The sequence below is a fragment of the Macaca nemestrina genome, chromosome 1 (assembly GCF_043159975.1).
Source record: "Macaca nemestrina isolate mMacNem1 chromosome 1, mMacNem.hap1, whole genome shotgun sequence".
NCBI classification, from domain to species: Eukaryota; Metazoa; Chordata; class Mammalia; order Primates; family Cercopithecidae; genus Macaca; species Macaca nemestrina.
The window spans coordinates 70,842,011-70,866,395 of NC_092125.1; the positions used below are offsets into that span (position 1 = coordinate 70,842,011).

General features: G+C 48.7%; 1 protein-coding gene and 1 non-coding gene across 5 annotated transcripts; one reads left to right on the forward strand and one right to left on the reverse strand.

Annotated features, from left to right (window-relative positions):
- Window positions 1–7,546: 7,546 nt before the first annotated feature.
- LOC105493548 (basic leucine zipper ATF-like transcription factor 3) lies at window positions 7,547–22,916 on the reverse strand. 4 transcript variants are annotated; one of them, XM_071080266.1, is made up of 4 exons: window positions 22,454–22,916; window positions 19,313–19,417; window positions 8,548–8,589; window positions 7,547–8,058 (listed from the first exon to the last, which is right to left on the reverse strand). In XM_071080266.1, the coding sequence occupies exons 1-4, from the start codon at window positions 22,601–22,603 to the stop codon at window positions 7,870–7,872; spliced, it is 486 nt and encodes a 161-aa protein (XP_070936367.1). In that variant the 5' UTR covers window positions 22,604–22,916; the 3' UTR covers window positions 7,547–7,869. The 4 variants fall into 4 exon arrangements, with proteins under 4 accessions (XP_070936367.1, XP_070936387.1, XP_011759575.1 ...); XM_071080286.1 differs by lacking the exon at window positions 22,454–22,916 and adding an exon at window positions 22,089–22,225; XM_011761273.3 differs by lacking the exon at window positions 8,548–8,589 and having other exon boundaries at window positions 22,454–22,871.
- On the forward strand, window positions 14,699–14,802 carry LOC112428862 (U6 spliceosomal RNA). Its single transcript, XR_003020929.1, has one exon. It is a non-coding gene; the product is annotated as a U6 spliceosomal RNA (small nuclear RNA).
- Window positions 22,917–24,385: the final 1,469 nt, after the last annotated feature.

Here is a 24,385-nt window from a genome sequence, read left to right on the forward strand (position 1 = left end):
AGGGAAGTCTCCTGTCTCCTATAGGGTATCAAATCCTGTTTCTAGATGGTTTCAGTTCTTAAAGATGCAGGATTCCATATTTTCTCACCCAATAAGCTGGAGGCAAAGAAGCTTCAGTGACCACCAACCACATTTGCACAGCTCTGGGGTGAAATGGGGCTGCACCGCAGAGCCTTTCTGGAATCCGGTTTGAAAGGGGGTCCCGATATTTCTAAAATGTGTCATCTTTCTCCTTATCAATGTAAAGAATTGGTCCAGGTAAGTGCACAGATTTGCTAAGTCAGCTCTGGGTCCCAGAGGGCCTCTTAGTTTTCTACAATTTTCTACCTTCCTAGTTTCTACAGGGTCAGATGCCTCACAGGAGCACATGCTAGTGTTTTCTTTTGCAGGTGGGAAGGGCCTGTTCACACTGGCTTCAAGGTCACTCACAGGCCGAGCTCAGGGAGTTGCTGGCTCCTTTACTGTGCCCCTGAAGTGTCCCTGGCCTCTGGGAGGACAGACAGAGACTGGGATCTTGCTGCCTTGAAAGTGTTTGGTTACAAATACATGTTCGAATATGTGTTCTGCAGTTTATTTAAAGAGGATAAAGGAGGGAAACAAGAACGACAAAGAGAAAAATAAGAAAAAGAAAAGGTGGAACAGGTGGTTAGTAAGGGTTCCCAAGCATGTGGAAATACATAATAAACAAAGAAGGTGATGCGTCCCCTGAGGAAGAGGAAAGGGAAATGCTACCACAAAGATTTCACTGAGGCCCAAGGCGTTTTTCTCCTTGAAGTCAGACACCAGACACTGGAAGAGGTGGATACAAGATGCTGTGGCATCTTTCACATCAGGACACAGTCATTTGTTTACTTATTTACTTAAATAAACAACAACAATATGGCCGGGTGCGGTGGCTCACACCTGTAATCCCAGCATTTTGGGAGGCTGAGGCAAGTGGATCATCTGAGGTCAGAAGTTCAAGACCAGCCTGACCAACATGGTGAAACCCCGTCTCTACTAAAAATACAAAAATTAGCCAGGCGTGGTGGCGCGCACCTGTAGTCCCACCTACTTGGGAGGCTGAGGCAGGAGAATCGCTTGAACCCAGGAGGTGGAGGTTGCAGTGAGCTGAGATCGTGCAACTGCACTCCAGCCTGGTGACAGAGTAAGACTCTGTCTCAAACAAAACAAAACAAAACAAAACAAACAAAAAAACCCAACCAATATAATGGGATGCATGCTGTGATTCAGAGTCAAGGGAAGCACATGGGAAAAGCCTCTAAGCAAATTTGTCAGAGATCACAGAAGTCTTCTGAGGAAGCAGCGTCTAGCCTGTGCCCTAAAGGTGCTTAGGAGTTGGACAGAAATGAGGGGGAGGAATAGCAGATAGGAGGGCCTACTTCGGGATAAGGCAGCCCAGGACAGCGGAACAGGTGAGGTGGCCCAGGGACTCTCTGCTCCTTGGAAATTACACAGTCAATACACGATGCCCTGACTTTCTCGGTGTCTCTGTGCATTTGGGGATAAATAAACATCTTCCAAAAACACTAGCTTCATTTGACACTGTTTAAAAATATGTTTTTAAAAAGGCAAAATCATGCTCTTATTTATATATGAAATATACAAGTGTTAAGACTTTTATTTATTGGAAATCATTAATCAATGAGGGAGCCAAGCGGTTGTAACCAGTTCAAAAGATAATCTGAAAAACAGGCATGTTTCCAGATTTGGAATATCAACATGAATGTGCAAATGGAGGCAATCTGGTCTTTCCAAGGGAGAGGAAGGAAAATAAATTGATCATCTACAGGAGGACATAATTTGCATGTCTATAGATAATGACTTTGCATTGTTATGAATCAGCTACAATTGACAGAGTTGTCAAAGCTCAAAGACACTGCAAGACTCTTATCAGATAACTTGAGGGGTGTCCTCTAGACAATGCATAGTTACCTCTTGCACATTTTCCCTACATGGCCAGCCTGTCAAATTCTCTTGCTGTTTGTCTCCTCTGGCCAGGACCACGGGTGATTTGTATACCCAACTCCTCTGTGCACACATGATAAATGAAGTAATCCTAAGCAAATATTAAGGACTTACACGGTAATGATGTAGAACAGATAGAAATGTGATGACTGTATTTACAGCATTTAAATGAAATTAAAGTTAACAACTGAAGAGATTTGTGTCCTGTGTCTATTTCTGTCTCACATCTCCATCGTCATCATCAGCCTATTGTCACTTTCATCACTGTTATTACAAGGCCTTTCTTAAGCAACGTCTTCACTAATTTGTGGGAACTCCACATTTACAACAGGCAAACTGACCTCGATGATGAATTCTAGGAGCAAAGAAAGTAGGTTATGTCCATGCTCTTAAATGGGGAAACAACAATGAGAAATTCATATCACAAATATGAAAGTGATTTTGTAGGGGTTGGAGTAGGGGTAAAGGCTTAACTGGGATGAAGATAACTAGGGAGGGAGTACCCATTCAGTCAGTCAGTCACCCAGATTTTTTTTTTTTAGTGCTTACCATGTGCTAGGCATGGTGCTAAGCAACCAGGCATATAGGAATGAAGAAAACACTCTCTGACCTGTCGCTTACAATCTCAGTAGGCATGTTCCCTGTTCAGAACAGATGGGGAAAGCATTAGATTTCCTCTAATCAAAATGAGACAGGTCTGGAGGTGACATTTCAGAAGCAGTATGATAAGGGGGCCCTTTAAGGTGTATGTGAGCGAGGGATGTGTCTTTCTCTTGTGTGTCTTGTTTCCCCACGATGTACACAATGGGGACTTAACCTTTCATTGTTTGAACAATAATTTGTAAATGAATAACTAATCAGTATTTTAATTATTTTATATTATTAGCCTTTATTTTTATAAAAATTAGTTTATTGAAAGTAATATGGTTATTATTTATAATTTGCATAAATGATTAATATTTAGATATTTATAATTAATATGATTTATGATTAGCATAAATAATTTATTACTAATAAAGATTCCATATTCCAAATGGGAATTTGGAATTATTAGTAATTTGCAAATTAGTTGTAACAATTAAATAACTTCTGGGAGGTACTTTCATTTATTCTTTCCACTCTCAGCCTCAGGTTGCTGGCCGCCATTGGTGTTTCTCAAACTTTCTTGCTTTCTCAATTTCAGAAAGTACTGCCTGGTGAATTGAGCCTTCTCTGGGTTTGTGACATTCTGGAAGGTACTTTTTGGTCTTGCCATTAGCATGAAGGAAAGCCTAAGGAAGCTCTGTGAAAGCTGAGGATGCTTGGAAAATGGTCCTTCCTCTCAGGCTTCTGGGCAACAGTAATGATTACACATTGTCCAACAACCTGCCACCCTCAAGTTCAGACAACACAGGGGCCAATTCAGAGCACAGCAGAAGCTTATATCCTACACAAGGCAACTGAAAACTTAACCCAGTTCCAGATGAGTCTTGACGAAGAAATGAATAGATAAGCAGCAGGTTATTAAGGGAAATCAGGGAAGTTCCAGAGCCCATCTCTGGCCTTTCAGGATGGTGTGGTAGAATGCAAACAATGGACTCTCCCTCGCACTTTCCCTCAGAGCTGTGGTTAGAATTCTGGTCTAGTAGCCTTTGTTCAGATCTGTGATGATATTTCTGGTCTTCTTAAGAATATCATACCAGAAAAAAGTGATGCTAGAACAGCCAAGAGAGCAGGTGAGCTATTTCAAGGGGCAGTTTGTAATGAACATAGCCTTGGACTTAGGGTTCAAGTCCTTCAAGCGTACCATGCCAAGCGCACCACCACTGCTAAATACAAACTTTTGGTGTGGGTCACGCTAATGGCCATGATGTCCATGGTGGTGGTGTTGACCACACCTGTCTCCTTTGTCTCACACAGACAAGGTGGGACACTTTCATCAAGGTGGTCCATTTCCAAATGGGCACTCCAGAAAAGTTCCCATGACTCCAAGCACACAGCAGTTTTCGGGCCTTGGTTGGCCACACCCTCAAACCCGAAATTATGCAGCATTACAGGAGTGTGGGGGAACTTCCAGCACACCCTCTTGTGGATTCAGCAAAACCTCCCCAGGAGAAGGGATGAGTTAGATTCAGAGAACAATGATCCCCATTCCCTCCTTCCTTTTTCCATCCCTCTTTCTTTCCCTTCCTCCTCTGCATTCTTGCTTCTTTCTTTTTGCTCCCTGACTCTCTTCTACAAGCCTCCCTCATGCAGCACGGATGACCCTGCCAGGACTTCTTGGACCTCAAAAGAGGGAAGGTGTTTCACTGAGAGCTGGGGCCTCCCTTTTTTTTTTTTTTTTTTTTTTTTTTTTTTTTTTTTTTTTTTTTTTTTCTAGTTCTTGCTGGGGCAAAGCCCACAGCCCTGTGTCAGTAAATATCCCCCGGGTGGCGGAGACCCTAGCATTGGTGGGAAAGAAGAGAGGGGCTTTTGGGACTCTCGCTTTCCTGTCTGTTAGAGTCATCATTCTTTACCAAGATCTGGGGTCAAAATTGGGTCCTGACTACTGAATGGAAACCCCAAGGTTCAAGGCTGGCTGGTGCAATATAGGGCGGGATTGCGGACAGGAAGTGGTGTGACTGTGTGGGTGTGAAGGAAGGACTTCCTCCCTCTCTGACACTTTCTATGTCGAAGGGGCCTTTCTCAGGCTGCCTTCCTTCCAAACCCAGCAGGCAGCCACTCTGAGACTTGAGATACAGATGCCCAGCACAAGGCCTGGTGCCCAGCAGCAGTACAAATAGAACCATGCAAATCCAGTCCTCAGCAGCTTGTCTACTCCCCTAGTCCCTCCTGGAAGAATACAGCACCTTCTCATGCTTATACTCTGCAGAAGTTTTACTTTTTCAGGTAGGAGTAGCCCAGGGGACATTTGTTTTTCAGGACTCTGGTCCCGTCTCCAGTTATCTCAGAGGGGACGTGACCCTCAGCACCATGGACTGCCTTAGTTTTGGTTCTCTTCTTCCAAATGTATTGCTTTCACATTGAAAGTAGAGGCAGTCTTGATCCTCCCAAAATTCAAGCTCAACCTCAAGCTCAACACAGCAGCTAGGGAGGAGGACGCCTGATTCAGTGGCTAATTTGAATAAAGTTCTCGATCACAGATAAAGCAATTAACATATTGCAGCAAAGCAGCTGGATCTGGGAGATATTTAGGAGACACAATGGACAGGACTTGGTAGATTAGCTTGGGAACATAGAGAAATCAATAGGTTTCTAGCCAGGTGGGTGATGGACCCTTGATTAAATAGGTAAAAACAGATTAAGAAGCATGTTTGAGGGGAAGACGATGAGATCATGAGTGTATCTTGGGCCACGTTGAGTCATCGAGTGGGATATGCCGTGAAACATCCTCTGAGAGACACCTAACAGGCAGCTGGATGGATCCACAGGGCTGCCCCCTAGAGAGATAACTGGGCTCAGGATACAAATGGGAAAGTTATCAGCGTAGAGATAGATGGTGGCTAAGAAGAAGCAGGTAGAACAAAGAACAAAGGTAAAAGCCATTGTCATAGGCTGTTGGGAAGTAAAGGAAAATAAGACGTGAGATGTGACCGTTAGATTTACTAACCAGAGCTTACTGGTAAACTCCAAGGAGGCAATTTCAGTGAGGGGGTGGGAGAAAAGGCTGGATCCTATGATAGAGCCTGACAGATATTCACCAAACCCAGTTCTTCCTCCTACTGAGCGCTTTGCTAAATTTCATTTCCTGACCTCCCTTGTAGCTGGATGGGGCCAGGTGACCGAGTTCTGGCCATTGAACTGTGGGGAAGTGATGCACCATCACCTCCAGGACATAGTCCTTAGCCTCATCCTGCATGGACCCTCTCCTCCCCAGCCTCCCAGCCAGAGTAGAGGGGCTGGGGGATGGCAAGGCCTTGAGGGTGCATAGCAAATGGAAGCTAGGGGACTAATGATTATGACGTGGAGCCAGGGGATTACCTGAAGTCAGGCTGGATAGGGCTTACGGATAAGCAGGCCAATGGGGCCAGCAGGCCTGGACACCCTGGAGTTAGCAGTGGAGTAGGAGAGCATACAGTAGAACAGCAATGACCACAAGGGTCAGAGCAGGTCAGTGGACAGTCAGGACAGCTGGATTTTGGAAGTCGGGTCAGTCAGAGGGGACCACGAGCCTGAAGAACTTGGAAGTTCTGCAGGATCAGGCTGAGACTCCTGCAGGGCCACAAATTCCTGGAGTTGAAAGTCAGCAGCAGCAAAACTCCTGCATGTGCCAGGCACACACTTCGTATGTTCCTACTCACCACTGCAGAGACCCCTGGGGCCCCGGCTCTAAGTCCACCACCACAGACAGGGTGCTCATCTGAACCGTGCAGAAGGAAAAACAGGCCACATTTCGACACTAGCTGAGCCACACTCAGTTTACCTCCTTGTTGCATCAACCTGACTCAATTCACAGAGGATCAGGTGGGAGACCACCTGAGGTCTCAGCCTTGTTCTGCTGCTCACCCATGGGGGACCTTGAGCAATCTCTTCCCCTTGCTGCACCTGAGCCCCTTCTCTGCAAAGTGGAGGGGTCAGAATGAATTATTTTAATGTCTCTTGTTCTAAAATCTTGCATCATGCTTTCTGCCCCTGAACTCCCAGCAGGCATGAGTTCTGTTTGCTAATAGCAGCCTTCCAACACGCCTGACAAGGGCAAGTTTGCAGCCTTCGGCCTGTGAGTGTTAGAGACCAGGCAGGCCTCCAGTAGGAAGGGGAACTCTCCCTAGGAAAGGGGGCGTTGAGAGGAGTAGCCCAGAGTCAGCAAGTCCTTCACCCCTGGGAGGGGGCTGCCTTCTATTTCTTTCTTGTTTCTTTTCTTCTTTAACCTACATTTTCTTCTTTAATCTACATTTACAACCAAGCACTTTCCTTTCTGTTCCCATTTCTTGTTCCCTTTATGATGGAATGGCTCCACCCTCCAGAACCACCTCTCTTCCAGGGAAAAAGAGAATTGGAGGATGGGAAGTGTCTTCCCGGTTGGCTTTCCTTGCTGGGGCCAACTTCAACCTGGCTTGGTTCTGCTCTTCCCAAAAGACGAGTCGGGCAGACAGGGCTTTTTGAAAAGAAATTGCTCTTCTCATCTACCCAAATATTTGTTTAAATAAAGAGACAAATTTCTCCACTCAGCTGTGACTCAGACTAATACTAAGTTTCTCCCCTATCCTACACCTACTATAGAACAAGAAGGTGGCCTGGGAGTGGACGGTGCAGTTGAGAAAACCAACCAACGCAAGTCCAGCATGGGTGTGAGAGTTGGCCAAGGTGGAAGGCTGTGCAGAGCATGACAAAGACACGGGTCACACCCAGCATGTACCTTTGTGACCCAGCTGGGTCAAAGACTTCTGAAGGCCTAGAAGTGGCAAGGAAGTCCCATTGGTTTATGCTCCAACACAGCCCCCTAAAGCCACCTCCCCTGTCTGCCATGGAGGTGGCTGTGGGAGAGTAGCCAGGCAGGGAAGCAAGACCCATGCGCCACAGAACACCCGGAGAAGACAGAAGATGACCTCTCCAGGAAAAGGAAGTGTATTGTGCCTCTAAATTCCAAGAACTGGAGAAGGGAGAGACAATAAGCATCTTTATTATCCAAATTCTAGAGGAAATGGCTCTGCATAACAGCAGAACCTAATAGCTGCCAGGGTGGATGAGAAGTCATTCCTGAGGGTGGCCTCCATGCTGGATCTGCACAAGGGCTCTGTGAGTCTTGCGCCTGTTGGATGCCGTGCTGAGCCCAGTCTGCAGGGGACACAGCTGGCTGGTCCTGGAGCTCCCAGGAGGAGGCCTGGCCACAGGTGCCCCCTGTATACAATTGTGAAGGGAAACCCTTCCTCCCTGTATGAAAATGACCAAGCCTCCTTGTTGGGCAGAGGAGTGTCCTCGGCTTCATCGGGGCAAGCAGCTGGCCACGGGGTCTGGCCGGGGAGGCACTGGCACAAAGTTCAGGGGGCAGAGCAGCAGCGGACACATCTTCTCGTGCTCCTTCAGTGCCTCTGTCAGGTGCTTCAGCTCCTCTGTCAGCTTTCCGATCTCTCTCCGCAGCATGGTGTTTTCTTGCTCCAGGCACTCATATTCCTGGAGGAGACAAAGAATGGGCAACATCATTTCTGATGCGGTGTTCCCTTCCTCCGTCCTCCTGTGCTGCGCTGCTTGCCTCTTGCCCATGAAAGCTGTCTCATTACGCATGTCCCCTCCACCACTCAGATATTCAGGTATTTGTCTATTTGATGAGTGTCTCTCCCCTCCCACTGGGAGAAACTATTTATTGAGGTATAACTTACATAAAATAAAATGCATCTATTTTAAGTATGATCCAGTGAGTTTTGACAAATGTATACACCTGTGTTGATCAATACACAGAATATTGCCATCACTCCAAAAAGCTCCCTCATGCCCCTGTGCAGTTAGTTCCCCCAAATGCTGATGTGCTTCCGAAGATCTCTGTTGGGTTCACAGCTATACTCCCAGCACCTAGAACAGTACCTGGAACACAACAAATGTTTGTTGATTGCACTAACAAACAAACGAAAACATCCCTTGCCTTGGCTTTGCTCCAGCACTCACCTGTTCAGTTTCCTCTCCATCAGAGTTTACAGAGGCGTAGAACTGCAGGGGATCAGAGAGAACCCTTAGCCCAATCCACACAATGTAGAAACCATCCATATCCAACTTGTTCTGGGCACTCCTGCCCTCAATGGACAGACTGTCATTTCTGGGCTGCTCTACTAGAAAAATCTTCTTTAGGGGCCGAGCATGGTGGCTCAAGCCTGTAATCCCAGCACTTTGGGAGGCCGAGACGGGCGGATCATGAGGTCAGGAGATTGAGATCATCCTGGCTAACACGGTGAAACCCCGTCTCTACTAAAAAATACAAAAAATTAGCCGGGCAAGGTGGCGGGCGCCTGTAGTCCCAGCTACTCGGGAGGCTGAGGCAGGAGAATGGCGTGAACCCGGGAGGCGGAGCTTGCAGTGAGCTGAGATCGCACCACTGCACTTTAGTCTGGGCGACAGAGCGAGACTCTGTCTCAGAAAAAAAAAAAAAGAAAAAAGAAAAATCCTCTCTGCTGGGCATGGTGACTCATGCTTGTAATCTCAGCACTTTAGGAGGTCAAGGTGGGAGGATCACTTAAGGCCAGGAGTTTGAGACCAGCCTGGACAACACAGTGGGACCCTATCTCTAAAAAATTTTTTTAAAAATTAGCCAGGCATGGTGATGCACACCTATAGTCCCAGGTACTTGAGAGGCTCCGCCAGGAGGATTGCTTGAACCTGGGATTTCGAGGCTGCAATAAGCCATGATTACAGCACTGTACTCCAGCCTGGGTAACAGAGAGAGAGAGAGAGAGAGAGAGAGAGAGAGAGAGAGAGAGAGAGAGAGAAGGAAGGAAGGAAGGAAGGAAGGAAGGAAGGAAGGAAGGAAGGAAGGAAGGAAGGAAGGAAGGAAGGAAGGAAGGAAAGAAATTAAGAAAGAAAGAAAGAAAGAAAGAAAGAAAGAAAGAAAGAAAGAAAGAAAGAAAGAAAGAAAGGAAGGAAGGAAGGAAGGAGGAAGGAGAGAGAGAGAGAAAGAAAGAAAGAAAGAAAGAAAGAAAGAAAGAAAGAAAGAAAGAAAGAAAGGAAGGAAGGAAGGAGGAAGGAGAGAGAGAGAGAAAGAAAGAAAGAAAGAAAGAAAAAGAAAGAAAGAAAGAAAGAAAGAAAGAAAGAAAGAAAGAAAGAAAGAAAGAAAGAAAGAGGGAGGAAGGGAGGGAGGGAGGGAGGGAGGGAGGAAGGAAGGAAGGAAGGAAGGAAGGAAGGAAAGAAAGAAAGAAAAGAAAGAAAGAAAGGAAAGAAAGAAAGAAAGAAAGGAAAGAAAGAAAGAAGAGAGAGAGGAAGGAAGGAAGGAAGGAAGGAAGGAAGGAAGGAAGGAAGGAAGGGAGAGAGGGAGGGAGGGAGGGAGGGAGGGAGGGAAAAGAAAAGAAAAAGCTCTTATTTGTACTGATCCAAACTCTCCCCCTTTCAAATGTACCTATTGGGCTTGGTTCTATTTAATATAACCAAACCTAGTAGATCCAATGCTTTTTTCAACATCGCACTTCTTGAAATGTTAGGATACAGCCCTGTACCACTTCCCTTTATGTATTCTCTGAGCCCAGTTGTCTCAGGTCCTCTGAGTTCCTTGCATCAGGCTTTTCTTTGCCCTTCTGGGGACCCTCACCAACACACACTCCAATTTGCCAGAATATCTCAGAAAATGTTGCTCCCAGGATGCAATGCATGGTTCTGGAGACCATGCCAAGGGTAAATGTGTGGCAGTGACCTCTCCTGTGCTGGGCCCAAGCTGCTGAGGATTCTCCCTGAGCCTGCAGAGAAATGCAAGATTTGTCTGCCTGTGCTGCTTCTTTGTCTGTCCTTGGATGATGATGGATGATACAGGGCTTAAGGGTAGGGTTTTACATCCATCTCCACTGAATTTCATTCCTTATTTGGACATCTTCCAGCCCAGCAAAATTGCAAAATCTTTTTGAATCTCAATTGCATTGTCTCATGAATGATGATAGCACACAGCTTGAAGCCATCCACTAACTTAACACGCAAGTCTTCCTTTTCTTCATCCAAGTCATTAATAAGTTCTACAATAAATAGCCAATAGCAGAGCTCTACGGCATGCCAATAGAGACCCTCTCTAGGCTGGCAATCTCATTTAAATCTTGCTGAAATGTTTTCATTCATTTCTAGTTTATAGTAAGGCTTTGTTGTATCATGCACACCATGCATTTCCCAAGCTCAGGGCCCAATTGTGTTACTCTTCACACTTTCTCTCTGAGTAGTAATTTTAAGGGAGTATCACTAAAGAAATCTGATCTTATAGCCCCCAAAGACACATGCAAATTATCAATCTGCCCCTTTGCTCATGCAGTTATCCTTAACTGGACTGCCTTCCTCCTTTTCTGCGTGGGTTCAGCTCAAGCCCACCACCTCCAGAAAGGCTTCCCTGACCACAGTACCTACAGGAACCACATCTTTTATTATGTGTTCTATTCTATTTTGTTTCATATTCAATCTCACTCATATTAAGTAACGTCTCTCCCCAAAGATCAGAAATGTAAAGGACCTAGGAACTTCTGCCACTCCTCTCCTCTACCCCCGCCTGATGCACCACACCACCAGCATCCACATGCTCAGTGATTCCTCAGCCCTCATCCTCTGCTTTTTCTTTAACTCCACCCTTTCCTTTATAATGGACTCTCGGCATCTTCCTCCCTTTCAGAAGCAAGGGGTCTGGCGGGGCTGCCTGTAGAGTCTATCTGAGCCATTCCCCAGGAAGGCTCCCAGCGTGTTCTGGAGCACTCTCCAGGGCAGCAGGCTGTTCTGGGGCCATGTGGCTTCACCAGTATACCGGCCCCATTCTGCCTCCATCCTCCTCCCTGCCTCCCACTCCCAAGCCCTCATGCCCTCCTCTGGCCTCTGACAAGCTCTAGTTCTGGAGTCAGAATTCTGTCTACAAACCCAGCAACAAGCCCTCCATGGGCAAGGGGAGAATCTGGATGGGAGGATGGGATGGAAGCCGAGGCATCAAGGAAATCCTGCAGGCAGCAGAGGGAGGAGAAAAGCTGCAGCACACACACACGTCTGCAAACACACACTCACACACTCATACACACTCACACACACGCACAGAGTCACACATGTGTCCGCAAACACACACACTTTCATACACACTCACACTCTCGCACACATACACACTCACACACAGATACCCACACACACACGCCTGCAAACACACACTCACACACTCATACACACTCACACACACGCACAGAGTCACACGTGTCCGCAAACACACACACTTTCATACACACTCACACTCTCGCACACATACACACTCACACACAGATACCCACACACGTCTGCAAACACACACTCACACACTCATACACACTCACACACTCATACACACTCACACACACGCACAGAGTCACACATGTGTCCGCAAACACACACACTTTCATACACACTCACACTCTCACACACATACACACTCACACACAGACACCCACACACTCACACACGTCTGCAAACACACACTCACACACTCATACACACTCACACACACGCACAGAGTCACACGTGTCCGCAAACACACACACTTTCATACACACACACTCTCGCACACATACACACTCACACACACTCACACACAGACACCCACACACTCACACACGTCTGCAAACACACACTCACACACTCATACACACTCACACACACGCACAGAGTCACACATGTGTCCGCAAACACACACACTTTCATACACACTCACACTCTCGCACACATACACACTCACACACACTCACACACATAGACACCCACACACTCACACACGTCTGCAAACACATATTCACTCTCATACACACACTCTCACACATGTACACACACACACAGTCACACACTGTCACACAGTCACACAGTCATACACACATACACACACCTCACACACTCAGTCACACACACTCACAGACTCACATCCACACTCCACACCTTCACTTTCACATAAACACACTCACAGACACTCCAGCCTGCAGCTGGAAATGCCTTCACTTTCCAGTAAAACGGGGAGTACGTTTGAGTAGTTCCAACATGCTAACATTTTAAGTAGATTCCAAAGGACAAGAAGCCCTCTTCCTTTGGTAGAATATTCCAAGCTGCCTTTCTACATATACTGAATTCCACAGCAAGAGGCTCTGAGCTTCGCGGCTTTGTCTCTGGAAGCCGTGTGCGCAGCCCTGTGGCCTGAGGCTTCCCTGAGGTCCCCTGCCCTCCCCCAACCCCTGCTCAGAGTCGTCAGAGCTTCCCGTCACAGGTGCCCCATGGGCCCCTCATCTGCCTTCTCCACAGGGACTTTCTCTTCCAGGATTTAAGCTTTACTTATAAACCGGCTGAGGGACTTTTATTGAGCTGAGAGAATAACAAGAGAAGAAGTCAAAATCTTTAGGTGAGACCAGTCCTATGAAAATAAAAAGAGGAGCTGGGAGGGAAGAAAGAAGAGGCCAGAGAACACCGAATAGCAGCAAAAGGGGGAAGAAATGAAACCCACCTCACACCCAGAAGAAATTCCTGGAGTAAACGCAAACAAAAAGCAAGCAAAGACCATTAAACCCTTCATTATTTCCAAACATATGACCCGTCTAGCTCTAATTCTGCCAAGTTCCAAATCCTTTGCTACAGGAGGGTTTGAGGTTGCTGTACTCCCTCTCTGGGTATTTGCCGGGACAGTTTCAAAGCAGACACCTAAAAATTAGAGGTGGTGAAATCACTGTGGATCCCAGTTCTGCCTCAGAAATGAAGCTGCCTAAGGCAGTGGATCTCAAGTAGGGCAACTGTGGCAGTCATCAGGGGACACTGGCAGTGTATGGAGACAGTTTGGGTTATCACAGCTGGTGGGGGGTGCTACTACATCATGTGGCTAGAGGACAGGGATGCTGCTCAACGTCCAACAGCACAGAGGACAGACCCCCAACAACCAGGAATTATGCTGCCCCATGCATCAACAGTGTTGAGGCTGAGAAACCCTGTTCTGGGCATCTAGGAGCAAGTGACTGGGATCAAGGGGCTGCCTAGGGATACACAGGGTCCAGGGTGCCTCTGAGGCTGAGGAAAGGATCAAGGACTGGTAAAAAAGTGAGTACCAGGGAGCAGAGATGACAACTATGGTGATAAGGAAAGAAGTAGGAACAGGCCACCAGGAGGCCACAGCCACACACAGACCCCATTTCACAAATTAGAAAACTAAAGCTCTGAGAGGTACAGTGACTTTTCCAAGGTCACACAGACTTGGGATCTGACTCCTAACTTCAAGGTCCACTGCAGCTCTCTTGTAGCATCAACAATTCTGCGTTTGGTTGGCAGGGCCTGGGTCCAGATTTCCCCATGATGGTTACCAGAAGTAAGAGGCTGTAAGATCTCAGTACTTTAGAATAAGTCTACTCCCAAGCCTTCACTGATGCACTTCCCAGCAGAAAAACTGTTACCAGCAAGGGCTGTACAAATGAGTGTCATAATCAGTTTCTAAGCCACACGGGTGCTGGCATGAAGCTTCCTCTTAGAACATGCAATATCTGAAAAAACCATGGCGACTACACAACACAATCACATTGCCCAAGTCATTCACCAGTTTGTGACATTTGGGGCTCCTCAGGATGGCACTGCTGCTTTCCTTTTCTGACTCAAAATTCTTTCTCAGTCTTACACCTTTGGGGTGTCTGGTCGAACCAGTCTGACCCACTTCTGAGCCACCCTTCAGCCTGGGTGAGAGGAGACCCTGCCTATTCACTTTGGTTCTCATTTGGCAGTGTGGACTTTGGCATGCGCCTAGTGTTCAGAGATGAATGCAGGTCGAAATCCCCACGGGAGGTGTGAGCGGGTTGGAGGGATGATTTGAAAGCCCACAGTGAACTCTGAGGTCTACAGACACATGTTAAGAACCACTTCTCATCACCGTAGTCCAACTGCCAGCAACCACTGCCCAGAAAACTCTATGTGAAGGGGAACCCCAGCTGCTGCCTCTCTGGCTTGGCCTGTGCAGCCTCTTTCTCCATCCTCCCCTCCACAGAGGTCTCGCCTTGACGGACACTCCTAGGCCTTTGGAGATGGAGAACAAGGAGGGGAGGGAGGTGGCCGAAAAACTCCTAAGAGCTGCAGTTGGAGCAAGTTTCTCAGGGCGTTGGAGGCAACAGAGGCTCAAGTGCTCACTTGAGCAGCACATACACTAAAATTGGAATGACACCGGGATTAGCATGGCCCCTGCACAAGGATAACATGCAAATTCATAAAGTGTTCCATATTTTTTTAAAAACCCAGGAAGACGAAAGAGTAAAAAACAACCCAAAAAACCAGAGGCTCAAGTGCAGGTGGAGTATGTGAGTGAGGTGAGCAGAGAAAAGTGGAAACTCTTGTTGCCCAGGCTGGAGTGAAGTGGCGCAATCTTGGCTCACTGCAACCTCTGCCTCCCAGGTTCAAGCGATTCTCCTGCCTCAGTCGCCCGAGTAGTTGGGACTACAGGCACACACCACCATACCCGGCTAATTTTTCTATTTTTAGTAGAGATGGGGTTTCGCTATGTTGGCCAGGCTGGTCTTAAACTCCTGGCCTCAGTTGATCCACCCACCTCAGCCTCCCAAAGAGCTTGGATTACAGGCATGAGACACTGTGCCTGGCCAAAAAGTGGAAACTTTAAACACGTTTGCTCCAAATATCCCCCCTCACAATATGCAAGAAATGCAACTAAAGAGCTTGAGTTACTTTGAGATATTCAGAAATGCAATCCCTGCAGTGTGGTATAGAGGAACAGATGAAGAAAGCCCTTTGGATGCACCACAGTCTCCAGGGAGCAGCAGGCAGTGGCTGTCAGTGGCTGTTTTCTGGGCCCTCTGGTGTCTCCCAATGAGCTGGCCTCACTCCAGATTTGAGGAGGAGGTTCCTATGCATGGTGTCCCCATGCTAGATTGGCCTGAGAGGTCCAGGGGTCCTAACGGGCTGTCATGACCAGAAGCAGTGTGCAAGGTGCTCTGTGCTCAACTCACTGGAGCTTGGCAAAAGGGTTCTTTACACCATTTTTAAACCAGATACCTTGCCTCCAATAGTAGATTTAATCATCCAATGATCCCTACAGTTACAATGCTTTCCTAGAAGGAACAGGGAAGGGATTACTCACATGGTGAGTAATGATTCAGTTCAGAAATGATGTTCCTCTGGTTCTGCAGAAGGTTTGGGATATATTTCCATTTTCCTAAGCCAGTTGCCTGCTTCCTCACACCCACTTGTGACCAGTGACACTTGTGTGGAGATAGTGAAGCTAAGGTGAGGGCTACAGCTCTGGGGTCTGTATACAGGTGGAGCCGCTGTCCTAGCCTCTTTGACCCTGTGTTTCTCAATAAAACTGGCCTTGCTGAGGTGATCTGCCAGTGGTGTGTAATCCTGACCCATTCCTTCAGCCCCACAGAGAGAGAGGGGAAGGGGGTGCTCTTCCATGGAGGGTCTGGGCTTCAGATCAACCCGCCCCATTTCTGGAAAGGGCAGCTGGCACGACTGTCATGCAACACAGTCTCTGGGTTGGAGAGCAGGCCAGGGACCCTACAGAAGGAGTCTCCACCCCACAGTTCCAAGAGGGATCAGATAGGGGTAAACGTGGCACCACTCTGAAGTTCCCAGGCACCTGGTTCACTCGGTTATCAAATGCAGCAGTGACAGAAAGTTCGAGAGAACCAACGCTTCATGCAGGTACTCTTCTTGATACTGTGGTAAAGTTCTGTATTTACATTACCTTCTGTGGTAGGCAGCATAATCGATCCACCCCTCATAGAAGTCTACATTCTACTCTCTTGAACCTGTGACTATGTCACCTTACATAACTAAAGGGACTATGCGGATGTGATTAAGAAGCGTGAGATGGGGAGACTATCCTGGATTATCCAGGCAGACCCAGTGCAATCCTAAGGGTCCTTGTGAGTGAAAGAGGGTGTCGGGGAGTCAGAGAAGATGTGACAATGGAAACAGCACCAGAGTAACGCAGCCTGAGAAAGATGCGACTGGCCATTGCTGGCTCTGAAGATGGAAGGAGACCATAAGCCCAGGAACACTGAAGCCTCCGGAAGCTGGAAAAAGCAAGAAAACGAATCTTCTCCAGAACCTCCAGAAGGAAGGCAGCCCTGCTGCCATCTTCATTTTGACCCAATGTGACCTACTTCTGATGTGTGATTGCCAAAACTGTAAGACAGTGTAAGATAGTAAATGTTAAACCACTCAATGTGTGACAGTTTGTTTCAGCAGCAGTAGGAAATTAACATCCTTTCCTTGGGAAATTCCAGGTTTCCCACCGACAGGTAAAGCATGAGATCTTCCTCCTCTCTTTGTGACCCAATGGCAATGCTTGGTATTTGTGAAATGGATCTACTTGACCGTGCTCCATGAAAGATCTTGTCCAAGATCTTGTCCTCTGGATACATATTCAGTCCAGACTTAAACTGATGTTTTTAAAACTAGTTTTTAAAAATATTAATGCACCTGGCTGGGACTAGGAGCTTCTTCAGGAGTAATGCCTTGGCCATCCAGCAGCACATGTGGTCTGAATATAGGGCCATGCACTAACTGGGAGCCACAGGTCCCCTCTGGGGGCTATTTTGGTAACATGATGCTAGAATCACAATTGCTTCAGGAGCAAGGGGAAAGAAAGAAAGGAGGCAAAGGGCATTACCATTCTTCTGTGGAAATTCTTCAGGATGAAGGCTGGGAGGGACCTTCCATGACACTAGTCTAGAGATCCTAGCCTCCTTCGAGGGCCCAGCCTTCTTACTTCAGGAAAGAATCTGACATTTATGATTCATGCCACACTGTGAATTTATATCGGAAGGTCACCTCTCTGTGGAGTATGTGCATTCTAAATTTGTTCTTTGTTCATTGTTAGAGTTTTAAGATTGCCCTTTTCCTCTCCTCTCCCCAACACACCTCAGAGTCTCCATGTTGCCAGTGCCCCAGAATGGCCTTGCTGAGACAAGCATGGCAGGAGACCTAGCACAATGCCTCATGCCTGTAATTCCAACACTTTGTGAGGGCAAGGCAGGTGGATCACTTGAGTCCAGGAGTCTGAAACTACCCTGAGCAACATGGCAAAACCCCATCTCTACAAAACTACAAAAATGGCCGGGCGCGGTGGCTCATGCCTGTAATCCCAGCACTTGGGAGGCCGAGGTGGGCGAATTATGAGGTCAGGAGTACGAGACCAGCCTGGCCAACATGGTGAAACCCCGTCTCTACTAAAAATACAAAAAATTAGCTGGGCGTAGTGGCGGGCACCTGTGGTCCCAGCTATTCGGGAGGCTGAGGCAGGAGAATCTCTAGAACCCAGGAGGCAGAGGTTGCAGTGAGCTGAGATTGTGCCACTGCACTCCAGCCTGGGCAACAGAGTGAGACTCTGTCTCAAAACAAACAAAACAAAAGACAAAATTAAGGGCAGAGGTGGGAAGATTGCTTGAGCCTGGGAGGCGGAGGCTGCAGCAAGCCATGATCATGCCATCGCACTCCAGCCTGGGCAACAGAGCAAGATCCTGTCTCAAAAAAATAAGAAAGTATGGCAGGAAAGAGCTAAACTAAAATCTTTAATTATGCACACCAACCCCGACAAAGACAAGAACTTGGAACGGTGGCCCATTCCAATCAAAAAGATCCTCGGATGCTTTTGAGGCCAGTTCCTGGTATGGCGCAGCCCCAGGTCCCAACTGCAGGATTACGAAGGTGTACCCATGAGGGTGGAGGGAAAAGGAATGGCTTAGGATAAATCCTAGGCTTCTGATTTGAGTGATGAGAAAGATGGTTCGCTCCATTAACTACAGTTTGAAGACAATGAGAAGAGAAAGTCTCCGGGTAAATGGATAATAACACTCTTTTATGGATGTGGTACATCACAGCAGCCTGCAGTGGACCCATGGGGAAACAGCTCAGCAGACGCTGAAGTTATGGGGTCTAGGATCCAGGACAGAGGGCCTGCCTGGAGTAATCAATGTTGGGAGCTGATGCTGGGAGAGCAGATTAATAGATTAAGTCTCCTAGAGTGAGAAAAAAAAAAAAGGGCAGAGTTTGAAACACTCGTTTCAAACTGGTGAAGAAGATCAGGAAAACTAGGAAATGTGGTCTTTTAGAAGCAAAAGAGGGGAAAGCTTTAAGAAGAGATGGGTCCAAAGTGTCAAATGTTCTAACAAGGTAAAGGATGATGAGACCAGAAAGAGGGTCCTTGATAAGGCAGTGCCAGGGCACAGGTGGCTGCAGTGGGAGCAGCTTCTGTAGGGGGTGTGTGTGTGTACATATGCACGTTGGGTACATGTGTGGATGTGTGTGTCTGTGTGCGCATATATGTGTGTCAGGTGGAGAGGAGGTAGCAGAAATTAAATCACAGAGGATTGGGGAATAACCAGGAGCCGGGGACACAGAGACAACAGGTGTAACTACTCTTTTTTAAGAAGCAAGGAAGTTAAAGGATTACTTTGGAGGAAAAAAAAAAAATGCAAAACAAGAAGCAAGGATGTAAGGGAAGGAAAGAAATGGTGCAAGAACTTGAAAGTGAATCAGGGTCCAGAAGAGGCTTTGTTTTGTTTTATAATGAAAGAAACTTGAGCATGAAAAGCACCTGGTAGATGAGGGAGGAACGAACATGTGTGTGAGCAAACAGTGAGAACACCCTGGCAGAAATTAGATATGAGTGTTGCTGAAATTGTGATAAAGAGAACAGTGATGTCATCACCCCCACTCCCGTGCAAGGGCAGAGGTGGTGTGGCTCTCAGGTGGCTTGTCCCTACCATGGTCTCACCTCATGGAGCTTGTCAGCCTTCTGGGTCTGCTTCTTCCGACTTCTCTGAGCAGCAACTCGGTTTTTTTCTCTCCTTCGGACTTTCCTGTCATCATCCTCAGGGCTCTGGGGAAAAACATCGGGTGGGCGTGATGTCGTGGCCCCTCGCCTTACCCTTCTCTGCCCTGTCTCGTCACTCAGCGTTGTTCACAGAGCTTCACCATTTGCTTTGCAGTAGACAGCAGCACTAGTTGCTACACCAATGGGCTCACAACAGCCCCTCGCCCAGGAGCACTCACCATGTGAGTGTGTGAAGTGTGTGGTGTGACTGCTGTTTAAAAGATGAGGAATAAGAAACTCAGAGGGGTTAAGGACCTTGCTCCAGGTATTACAGCCACCAAGTGGGTGAGTGGGAAGTGGAACTCAGGTCTGTTGGTCTCCAAACCAACGTTCATAAACCTCTAGCCCACAGGGCGTGTGCCTGGAAGAGCTGTGGTGTCAATGTTGTCCATCTGAGACTGGAAAGCTGGGCGGGGCAGGGGGCGGTGGAGAGATCTGCTATCTGGAACTTGCTGTTGGGCGGTGGAGAGATCTGCTATCTGGAACTTGCTGTTTGCCAGTCCTTACACCACCACGCATGAAAGGTACTTTTGATGCTGCATGCAAATCATGATTACACTTATAACTAATTGCACCACATAACTCTACCAACACACCAAATGATCTTAAACCCCACTGACAATGTACTCATTTGAACAATGCTTGGCTGACATTTTGTTTCAGAAGTCAGAGTGAATCAGAAAGCAAATTTTTGATGTGCCTTGAAAGCTGTTAGCTATACATAAGATTTAACCAAATTCAGTCAAATCCCTCAAGAGTGATCATGAAACAGGCAGGCAGGAAAATGTACCGACCGTGGTAAAAACACTTCAATCAGCTATAGAAAACATGAAAAAGTAGAGCAGTATTTGCTTTCTAGAACCCCATGAGGAGACACCACCAAGCGGGAAAAATACCACACTTACAGAGTTTAAGAGCCAAGAGGTACAAATACAGGAAAACCACTCAGTTATTAATATTCATGGATGCAAATATTAATAACACAAAAATGGATATTTTCAGTTATCATTTGATCTTGTCCTGTATTCCAAATAAGACACACATCTTCCCAAGTTACTACAGGTAAGAATTTTTTATAAGGGTATAAAAAAGAGAAGAATAAATAACATACATAGCAAATAGAAGCTTAAGGGAACAGAGACAAAGTATGAAAATACAGTCTTCTAGAGAGGCAAAGAAGTCTTGATAAACAAAACCAGAACATTACAGGGGAATATGTGGTTAGAAGACAGCTCTTTAGCTTTAGAATCACATCGATCCTAGTTTTGTCTCTTAGTGTCAACATGGCCTTGTGTAAATGGTTTAAATTCTCTAAATTTTCAGTTTTCTCATTTATTGCAAACATAATTCATTCATTCTTTCAATACGTATTAACTGAGCACCCACCATGTGCCAGACACTGTCCCAGACACTGGGGATACAAGCCCTAAACAAAGGGTCAGTGAACTCTGCAGACTTAGTGCTAACAGCCTAATGCTTAGGATTGGGATACGATGAAATGAGATTTTGTCCTAAAGCTCCCAGCACACAGTATGCCCTCAAGAAGTTACCTGCCTTTGTTGAAGTTCCTACTTAAAAAAATATGTATTCTGCATAGTGCTTTTCATGCCTCTGCTCTCCGTAATCAAAAAGTCACAGAAAAAAGCACAAGAAAGCAGCCTGCATACTGCCCTCGGGGAGCTGACTCTAAACTGGACTCATCACCATGATCACACCTGCCAACGCAGCAAAAACATTTAGTCAAGACAGAAAGAGGTGAGCAAAAGTTAGAGATAGTATTACGTTATTAATCGTATCTGATTCAATCTCAAAGATCCTGAGAGATCGATGTTATTATATTCATTTTACAGATGGGGAAACGGAGGGTCGGAGAGGTTAAACAAATTGCTCAAGGCTGCTCAGCCTGTGTGTGGCAAAGCCGAAGCCCAAACTCAGATCTCTGAGACACTCCAGCGTCACCTGATGACATGTGCCCAGCGCTGAATTGGGAAGGTGGGGAGTAAGGATGAAAAGACCCAGTCTTCGTCGTAAGGCAGGTGGCCAAGACCCAGGCAAAGTTTCCAGATGGCCGTCCCTGTGGCCAGCCTGGTCTGTTTCCTGAGTGCTCAGCTGTAAACGTTGCTAGGGGACAGCGGACTGGGAAGGGGCAAAGGGTTTCCACCAGCTGGGGGCGGAGTCGGCCCTTTGTAGGTCCCCCCGCCCAGGCTGACCAGTCCCGCGTTCTTCATTCCCGCGGCAGCCCACCCCCGGGGAAGCCCGGAGGGGCTACAGGCACGGGCGGTGGGGTGGTAGCCGCTGGCTGCGCGAGGATGGGGCGGCCCCCAGGGCAGTGCGGAGCCCACGTGCCGGGGAGCACCGGCCATGCCCGGCCCAGCCAGGCGTGGGCGCCCTCGGGCTTCTCCTCCCAGAGGGCGCAAGAGCTGACGCAGGAGCCATTCCAGGCGCCGCGGACACTGTGCGCACGCCGGGGTCCCTGGCTCGCCCCCATGCCCCCACGCCCCCACGCCCCCACACCCCCCACACCCCCACGCCCTTACCTCTGCTTGTCTCCGGCCGCACCAGCAACCTCTGCACCTCCGCAGTCACCACCACGGAACTCCGGCACCCACCTCCTCGCCCCCCGCGGCGCGCCGGTTCCCCGCACCCCACGACCCTCCCTGAGCCTCCCGCCCTCTACCTGCGGCTGCGGCTGCGGCTGCGGCTGCGGCTGGTTCCCCGGCGCCGCGACGCTCCTCTGCAGGACGCTGCCGGCGGCCGGGAGCCCTTGCGACATGCCGGGCGCTCCTCCGGCCCGGCCCGCCAGCGCGCCCTGCCCACGGGGCTGCCTACGGGCGCTGTCCCGCCGCGGGCATCCTCGTGCCGCACCCACGGCCCCGCGCCAGCCCCGCCCCCTCGGGCTTCCCGCTCTCCCAGCTCCTCCGCGCGTGGGCCGGGTGTCCCAGCGCGCCAGTCCCGGCAGCGGTCCTTCCCGTCCCACTTCTGCCCCGCCCTCCTTCTCCCACCCCCGCCTCGTTTCCTCCTCTGCCCGCCCTCTCTCCGCACCTCGGGGTCCCAAATCCACCCCTGCTGCGACTTTCCGCCGGCGCCCCGCGCTTCGTGGAAGTCACGTGGTGGCTCTGAAACCCCAGAGGGAACGCGAAGCCCACCCACGCGAAGCGACGCCCCGGTGGGTGGGGGCCAGGGGGGCGCCATGCAGCCTTTGGGGTCCTTCGGCCGCTACCGGGGAACTCAGGTTGAGAAACACAGTGGGTGTTTTGGGGTCGGTGGTTTTTTCCCGGTCCCATCGCGGCATCTTCCTGCGCCTCAGCCACGCCCTGCGCCCGCCCCCCGGCGCGGGGGTCACAGTCCCGGGGCACTTTCTCCGCGGCGATCAGTCATCTGGGTGCCGCTCTGGCTCCTCCAGCGGCCCCGGAGCCGCGGCTCTGGGGCGAGGACGCCGGCTTCACCGAGTCCCACCGCGCACCCCGAGCCACGGGCGCCCCAGGGACTCTGCAGGGAGCGCCTGCCCTTCTCGTCCCCGGTCCGCCGGGCTGTGGGAGGGAGCGAGGCGCGAGGCGGGGCGGCCCCGAGGGTGAATTCCGGGAGCGGAGGGTGGGCAGGGGGAGGGTGTCCCGGACAGAAACGGTGCCGGGCTTCCCTGAGAGCGAATCTGCCACGTGGGACGTCACTAGTGACACGTTTGGGGATTTGGAGCTGCCATGCCACGGTTAAATGGCCCAGATCCTTTTTCTCTTTCAAGATTTATCCACTCCTGCCAAACTGGGGACCCGGTTGATATAGGGCAAGTCCCTGTCCACCTGCCTGCCCGTCAAAAGATGAGAAGCCAAGACAATTACACGTGGTCCTAGCAAAGGAAACACTAGCGGCCACAGGCTGTGGTCTGCATGCTGTGAGCACCGGGAAAAATAACCGCGATTCGGGATGGGCGGGTGGGAACCAGACCAGAAGGGCAGAAGTGCCTACCAAGTGTGGTCGCTTGGGTCTTCAGGTTTGTGGCCAGCAGTGGGCATCGGGGACAGGCATTTCCGATGCCTTTTTAAATCTTAAATGAGTGCACGTGCCCCCCGCCAGGATTTAAGACCCACTCTTGCAAAAGCTTTGGGAGAGCTTGAGTGAACTTGGCTTCCTGGCGGCAAGAAAGCAAACTGAGATTCTTGTCTGTGTGATCAGAAGCTTCGGCCAACTGAGAGGTAGGGAGGAAGACAGAGGGTGGACGCAGCCCTTTAGAGGTGCAGAGCCACACTCACTCCACACCAGCAAAGCTGCGCAGCAGAGCCAGCGTAGGGCTACGCTGGGTTATCTGCTCGGATTAATCTTCTCATCTCCGTTATTTCATCACTCAGCTTAACTCGTGGTTGCCCCAGGACTATTTTGCATCCCACAAGGTACCCACACAAGGTGCTTAGCATAGCACTCTACATACACTCAACGGGTGCTCAGTATATGTATTGCACTCGGTCAGCTGAGAGCCCTCATTCCTGAAGCACTAAAAGGACTCTACCGAGCTAGGAAAACCTCTGGGTCAAGGAGTTACCATTTTCGGAAGTGATTTCATTCTCCAGTGTTGTTTATGCACGGAAAGGGCAAGGTAGAAACACCTCGGGAACATTCCCATGCACTCCCATGCTTTATTCTAGTCATACCCACTTTTCTCACTGAACATCACATTTTAAGTCCTTTGGGGCTGCTGCTTCCCTGTCTCTTCCCAGGGAACCTGGAACCATGCCCCAGCACACACGAACTCTTTATATAGGCATAGTCTACTGTCTTGTGTTACACAAGGGTTTCTTCAAATATATTTAGTCTTGGATAACTAGTTAGCACTTAGGATAGAGATCAATGTAAAGATCATACATCAAAATGAATGGATTAAATAGCTAGATACAGAAATGAAAATCAGAAAGCTAAAGCAGAATTAAATTCTTCTTTAAGTCACAAAGCATAGGCAACATAGTGAGACCCCCATCTCTACCA